The sequence below is a fragment of the Penaeus monodon genome, chromosome 41, assembly GCF_015228065.2.
Source record: "Penaeus monodon isolate SGIC_2016 chromosome 41, NSTDA_Pmon_1, whole genome shotgun sequence".
In the NCBI taxonomy this organism is placed as follows: Eukaryota; Metazoa; Arthropoda; class Malacostraca; order Decapoda; family Penaeidae; genus Penaeus; species Penaeus monodon.
The window spans coordinates 23,335,950-23,343,424 of NC_051426.1; the positions used below are offsets into that span (position 1 = coordinate 23,335,950).

Here is a 7,475-nt window from a genome sequence, read left to right on the forward strand (position 1 = left end):
ACAGTTAAAATTAATGTGCAAAATTAATAGTGGCCTAAGATAGGGGAGATCCCCAATGTGGGGCCTGTCTTCTTTGCCCCCCCCCCCACAACAACAATGGGCAAGGCATGGGGGGTGTCAAACTTTATAATATTGATAACTGGCATATCTGAATGTTCTGCAATATCTGTTCACTTGATCAAATGATAAAATTGGGGGATTTTCTGTCAATAGTTATAAATGAGCCATCATAGGTAAACTGTGCTCAACTGCCTAGTAGAGTACTATTGCCATTCTACGGTGTTTGAGCCTCTCTGGAGCCGCAACAGTTCCTAGCAAAGCGAGAGAGGTGGCAGTCTATAGAATCTGCAGGTCGAGGCTATGCATCACTCAGGCTGGGCCCACTTTATCACTACAATCATTTATTCACCAATGGAATTTTCAAAAGGTATTTTTTTTAATCAATTCTCATTGAAATATCAGCTCACTTGATCTAATGACACACCTGAGGATATAAAGAAAACATCAAAGGCAATGGCAACGATTACCTTATATTACTAGAGTCTAAAATCATACATAAAAAAATCAGAAAAACAGGTTAAGAAAACAATCACTTCAATTTGATTAACTTCAAATACAAATGTTTTATTTCCTTGTACATATGCAGAGTAAATCAACAGGTTTATCACATTACTGTTCCTTTTGTAAAGTATTACACAAATATTTATAAGGAACACACACGATTGTATGAATGAGTGTGTGAGTGTTTGTCTATATCTGTGTGCACGTCTATTTGTGTATGTCTGCTTGGTATATTTATGCAGGTGTGTGTTTTCGTGCTGTGGGTGGGGTGGAGGTGTGGGTGCAAACGTTTTTTTCAGGCATATGTTAATGTGTATCAAAAACATATGCAAATAAAATTTCCTTTTATAGTCAATGAATTTGTTACTGAAGATCTACAGATACCCTGAAAAACAATCAACAAAAAACGTCATCCAAAACGAATAACATTCAGCACAGCCTCTATTAAATAAAAATTAATTTCATTAAAAAAAAAAAGAAAAAACATCAACTTTGCTTCCACTTTAAGAAAATATTTTGAAGGGAAAAGTTTCTCCAAATTTCCCTTTCTCTTTGTTCTGAAGCCATTTAAAAAACAGACGAGCATCTTATGAACTTCTTATACCAAATTAAAAAAATAAAACAACACTTTGAGAGACTTAATGGCAGTCCTGTGTCTCTGGTGCAAAATCTAATAGTTTTTACAATGAGGAGAGTTCAACCGAGCCGTGGAAATCACACACACATTTTTATTTGTATTTCCACGTCAAGTCCAATCCACTCAAATCAAATCCAGGACAGATCCAGCAATAAATCTGACCTCACAGCTGGACAAAATCTAACGTTGCTTTCCACTCTAAGGTCAATCACTCGACAAACTTTACAGCCGAGTTAACTAATTGGAATGTTTTTTACAGTCAGATTTAAAGCCTTTCTGCCATGAACTCCCACTGGTTTAATTAGCTTCTGTAGAGCTTCTGCTTTTGTAGCCAATACCTCAGTCAGCAATATTAATTCCCATGTTTTTTTTTCTTGAGGAACTAGGTAATTCACTTAATCTACAAATGTTTTCTTTGCAGACATTCAACTCGCTACATGGAAAAAAAAGAAATTAGACAAACTAATACAACAAATGCTGTAAAAACAAAAATATATATGTGAATAAAAAATAAAATAGGGAATGGCTCCTCTCTCTCCAATACAAGTAGTGCTAACCAAAAACGGAAAAAATAATAACAGCAGGAAACCGCCCCCTGGCCTTCACGCCAAACACAGATCCAACAGCTGCACCTTAATACTGGTAATCGAACTTGAGCTTGAGGAGGTACTTGACATTGACCTGCGCCATGTCGTACACAATGAACTCGTTATAGAGAAGCGAGGTGTTCCCCACGGGGGCATCAATGCCCTTGCCCAGTGGCACTTCCACCCCGTCGATGGTGATGCTCTGGCTGGGGTCAGGACAGGTGCGTCCCAGACCCTTTGTACTGTGCATGCCCTTGGGTAGCTTCTCAACGTACTCTGCGTGGGTGCGCTCGTACCTGGGGGAAGAGGGGGTGGGTACAGAGGAGGAAATGGAGGTTTAGACATCTAATCTGTATCACCTATAGATGTGCAAAATCACTCATCCAGTACAGATGCAGAAATCTCTTGATATATGAAGTTGCTGCATTTTATAAGACATAGAGGCAGTTAATTACCTAACTTTACAAATTGAAGAAAAAGTTTTTTGCTTTTGGAAAAAGCATGAATACAAAATCTCCACTTTTTCCTACCACCTCTTTAAATACTTCTATCATTACTTAAAAAAAAAAAAAAAAAATCCAAATGCTCTTCATGATCAACATACATTATTACATATTTACAAATGTGTTAAAAATAAGGAAATAAACCCTATAGAGAACCTCAAGAGAACGAGGACTTTCCATGGCTTCAAAATTCCTACACCAAAATGACACTACTTACATGTTTCCAAGTGCAACATCTGCGAGCAGGATGAGACCCGTTGGGTTTAAATACGAGGTGCAACAATAGTTTGCAGACTTGGACACCATATCGGCGAAGTAGACACCTTTACCAAACATGTAACCAGTGACGGGTGCTTCTGGCGGTGCAATTCTTAGACCCTGAAAAGATTCAGTTCGGTTTTAATGTTAATCTCATTTATTCTTTCTTTCTAACAATCCTTTCAATGCTAACTAACCTAAAGGAAAGAAAAAATTACGATCATAATAAGAAGGGTTGCTGAAACAATCAAACATTAACACTTTGTTCGCAGGTGGCATCTACTATGATGCCGTGATGGCATTGTGCCGAAGCTGCAGGTGGCAACCCTACATATCCAGCCCTTACAGATATACCTGTTTGGCAGACTGCTCAGCCGTCAAAAAAGCCCACACACTTTAGGTTAAATAACTAAATAGGATTATACTAACCATACAGCTATTTCATACTTCATTCCATCAAAAGGAAAATCTCTTAAAAAAAAATATATATATATAAATAAATGAATAAAAAAAAAAATATATATATATATAAAAAGAAAGAAAAAAAAGAAAAAAAAATTAACTGCAAACACTAAGCTAAACTTTTCAATTTCAAATTCTAACCTACTCACTGTTAAAATATACAAATTAATTTTCTAATTCTCCCAATTACATACAATCCTTATAAGACAATAATAAATAATCAGAGAGAGAGAGAGAGAGAGAGAGAGAGAGAGAGAGAGAGAGAGGAAGAGAGAGAGAGAGAGTTAGAGAGAGAGAGAGAGAGAGAGAGAGAGAGAGAGAGAGAGAGAGAGAGAGAGAGAGGAGAGAGAGAGAGGGGGAAGAGGAGAGAGAGAGAGAGAGAGGAAGAAGAGGAGAGAGGAAGGTTGAGAGAGAGAGAGTGAGAGAGAGAGAGAGAGAGAGAGAGAGAGATGTAGGTTTAGAGACCTGAATTAGAGACAGATCAAATCCAAACCGGTGCTAACAAACCCTAATATACAAGATATGATAAAAAAAAAAAAAAAAAACTAATCAATTAAATAATAAAACAATAATAAAAAAAAATAATAATAATAAAAAATAAAAAATAAATAAATAATAATAATAATAATAATAATAATAATAATAACAATAACAACAGTAATAACAGAGGCACAAACCTGGGACAGAATCCCAGCAAAGTCGGTGAGCCTGGAGCCGTGCCAGAGGAGCTTGTGGTTGTGCAGCTGCTTGAACGGCTTGAAGCGCTCCTTCTCACCGCTTCTCTCGATCTTGAATGCCTGCGGAGAGAGAAAGAGATTGGTTGAGGTTATCTGTCAAGGATCATTACCTGGTGCAGAAAAAAAAAGAAAAAGCAAAAGAAAAAGAAAAACTTCACTCTTTGTTAAATGAAGTTTGTTATATCTATATAAAATATATGTTAGTCCCCCCCCCCTTACTGAAGGAATGCTAAGTATTACTCTGATCAGGTTAAATATCAGTATGAAGTAGTTTAAATAATTCCAAAGTTATCTGTTTATCTGACTGTGTCTGACTACCTATTGTTCTTTCTAATCATCTATCTGCCATCCAATATGTCTGCTTTTCTGTCTACTGATCTGACTGTCCTTCCATCTGGCTATCCATCTGTCTGTCAATTTCCCCATCTCACTGAATGTCCATATGCGTGTCTGTCTGAGAGGCAGACGAGACAGAGAGAGAAACCTACCTCCTCGACCACCAGCTTATAATGTCCATGTGTGGATGCGTGAGTGTTGCTGACGTATTTCTTGATCATGCTGAACTCGTCCGACTTCTTGTCCACCACCTCGATCTTGGTGTTGAGTTTGCCGTAGTGCTTGTCGATCGGGTCTGCATCCTTGTCCTCGTCACCCTCAGACTTCAGAAGGTTGTACGCCACCTCGATCTCACTCAGGTTGTCCAGCATGGCCACCTTAGCCTGTGGGAGGAAGAGGAGGAGAGGGCGAGAACAGTTGTGAGCTGTGTAATAACTGGTCAGAAAGTAATGATGGTGTTGATAAGAGGTATAGTGGTAATGACAATGGTAATAACAAGTGTGCAATGATGGCATAGGCAGTGATGTGAGGAGGATGACAACAAATGATACTTCACAATATTTCTCATTCAAGGTCAAATAAAATTGTGTAAAAAGAGTTGGTTAAAATACAAGCTCCCTATACTTAAGCACTCTTTGTGAAGTCCACACCGTTCAATAATCTTAGTTTTTAGCCATTCAACCCTCTTTCCTATCTAATCATAATTCTAAGCCAATTTTGGATGGCTGTTCCTCTGTATGATGATGCATATCATATATTTCACCAGGGATTAGGCCAGAATTTTGGCTGTCAGGTACATCTTCACACACTGGTGCAATGAGTTAACATAACTAAAGATAAAGGAAGAAATGAGTCTAACCCCCCCCCCCCCCAAAAAAAAGTCTCCAATTCCTTTGTGTCAATATAACTTAACCCACACCATGGAAAGAAAAAAATCCTTCTAATTAGGTACTTGTCATGTCAATTAAACTCTGGGTACAAAGAGATAACAAGCCTATAATTCAAAATTATAATAATCATAATAATTACTGTGATAAATAATACGAAGAATCAATCATAATAAGAATAAGGATAACAAAACTAAGTAGAATAAGGATGACAACAACAGTTTTGGTATTAATGATTGTGAAAATGATAGTGATAGTGACTACGCTAATAATGATGACAATGACCTTCAGTTTCATTATTACAACTATTATTATCATCATTGTAAAAAAAAATGATATCATCCAATATGTATTTTCCTGTTAACCAAAAGGCAGCTCTCACCTTGATAAGCTCCAAATCGTCCAGGATGGGGGGTTTCTTCATGCCGAAGTCGTGGGGGATGAGGGTGAAGAAGCGGTTGGAGCAGTCAAGGAGTTGAGCCTTGATCCTGGCCTGAGAGGAGGTGGAGGAGGAGGACGAGGAGGGGGAGGAAGAGGAGTCATCCTTGGTGTCCTGCTTTTCACTGATGAGCCTGAGGGCTTCCGAAAGGACCTTGTAGGCACTCTCGATCTGCTTCTTGCTCAACTTTCCCAGGGGCATCTTCTTGACGTCAATCTGCGGCGAGGATGTAAAGGAAGAGTTAACTGCTTATAAGCTGAAGAGGATGAAGAAGATTCCCATTGCATTTCCTGTGAACTAATTGTCCACATTGATGATAAAGATTTTATTTGTCTTAATATGCAGACCATGAAGATCTGGTGGATAAAGTAAATAAAATATATTATTGTAAAGAACTGGAAGGTATACAATGCTGAAGTACAAAAACAATTTCTCACAGAGGCTGTGTTGAATCAGACTCCCTCAAACTGGGGTACAAAAAACACTTTTTAAACATTCTTCTATTCAAGATATATTTTGAATGCTTCATCTACCCATAAAGGCTCATTCGGAGACATATCTGAACTCCTACAATCCAGATAACGTGACTCTCACATAATGAAAAAATTTGGCTTGAATGTGCCATCATGGGAGAATCTGGCCGTGGGCCAGGGGGACATGAACTTGCCATCATGAGCACTTCGGCTAAAGGCCAGGGGGTGATGGGAAAGACTTGCCATGAGTGCACAAAGCTCTTGGAGGGTGATTAGACTTATTTGGCATTTAGAAAGGTGCTTCTGCATTGTTTAAATCAATAAATGAGTATAAAATGCAATGTCTGTGAGCCATGGCTGGAAGAATACTCAACATCTTATTCCTGGCTGCCAAGATCAGCAATGCAGGTTGTGTTACAGAAAAGCGAATAGTATGTAAGCCTAATGCCCGTATAGTGGGCCCTGTGATCACCATGTAGAGACCAGATCCAATGGGTTAAATACTCCTTCAAAGTAGTGAGAAAAATTCATATATCATTCACACGTGGCAGAGAAAGGTAATCAAACAGATAAATAATTAACCTTGCTGTGTGGGATCTCTGCTCAGTTACTCTTGATCACACACCCCTGCAACAGGACTCATTCACACTGCTTACCTCAAACTCAACAAGGGCACTCTTCATCGTATCAACATCAAATATGAGTGCGACTAACTCCTGAACCTCCTTTGGCAACTTGCTCTTTGAGCCTCCTGTGGTAGGTTTCTTTACTATCTCTTCTTCCTGTAAAATATAAGATAAGAAATGTAGAAATAATGCGAAACCAAGCCTTGTATTCTATAAATGTCATACGAAATCACTTTACTACAGCTATATTGCATTTTAAAACTATACACACCAGAAACAAACAAACCATTTTCAGTAGATTATAGTCCTCCCCCTCTTCCCAGCAGCATTCTCCACTTAACCCTAACCCCAAGGAAAAGTAGAATTAAAATACCCACTACCCTGCACTCACCTGGCCGTAGTCAATGTCAAGTGGATACCAACAGCCGGGCACCTTGTTGAATTCTTTGGCAGAGAAGCGATTGCCCGTCTTCTCCTCGTAGAGTCCTTCAAATTGGGCCAGAGCATCCTGCAGGTCCTCCTTGTCTTCCAGCTTGTTGTTGCCAATGGTAGTGCCAATGCGTCCCCACGAGCGGAATAACCACCACCTGGAATGAGCAGCCAACATATTTCAATATCTTTTAACAAAATTTTATTATCTTTTAACAGATTTTAATTTTTTCTCTCTCTTTTTTTTTTTTTTTTTTTTTTTTATCAATCTCTTTCTTTCTTTCAACCAACACATATTGCTTCGTGTGCTCCTCCCCATACCTGTTTTTCAAATCACTCTCCAGCACCTGCAGCTTGTAGTAGGAGTTGGTCCCTCGCACGATGTCCACCATGCCCAAGACACAGTTGTATATCTTTTTGCCTCCCTTCTAGTGTGAAAAAGAGAAATATAAATCTGTGATCCACACTGTGATAACATTGCTGAATAATAGTTATACAGGTAAATAATTAGGTCTTGTAAGTTCTGACATACATATATTG

The 7,475-nt window shown here is 38.5% G+C and overlaps 1 protein-coding gene across 1 annotated transcript; it reads right to left on the reverse strand.

Moving 5' to 3' along the window:
- Nucleotides 1-593: 593 nt before the first annotated feature.
- Nucleotides 594-7,360, reverse strand: LOC119598548 (poly [ADP-ribose] polymerase 1-like; the record flags this gene model as incomplete). The annotated part of the gene is given in 8 exon segments (XM_037948179.1): nucleotides 594-2,081; nucleotides 2,506-2,666; nucleotides 3,686-3,805; nucleotides 4,234-4,464; nucleotides 5,351-5,623; nucleotides 6,537-6,662; nucleotides 6,898-7,093; nucleotides 7,257-7,360. Coding segments are annotated over 8 exon segments (1,461 nt in total), but the record flags the coding sequence as incomplete, so codon positions are not given.
- Nucleotides 7,361-7,475: the final 115 nt, after the last annotated feature.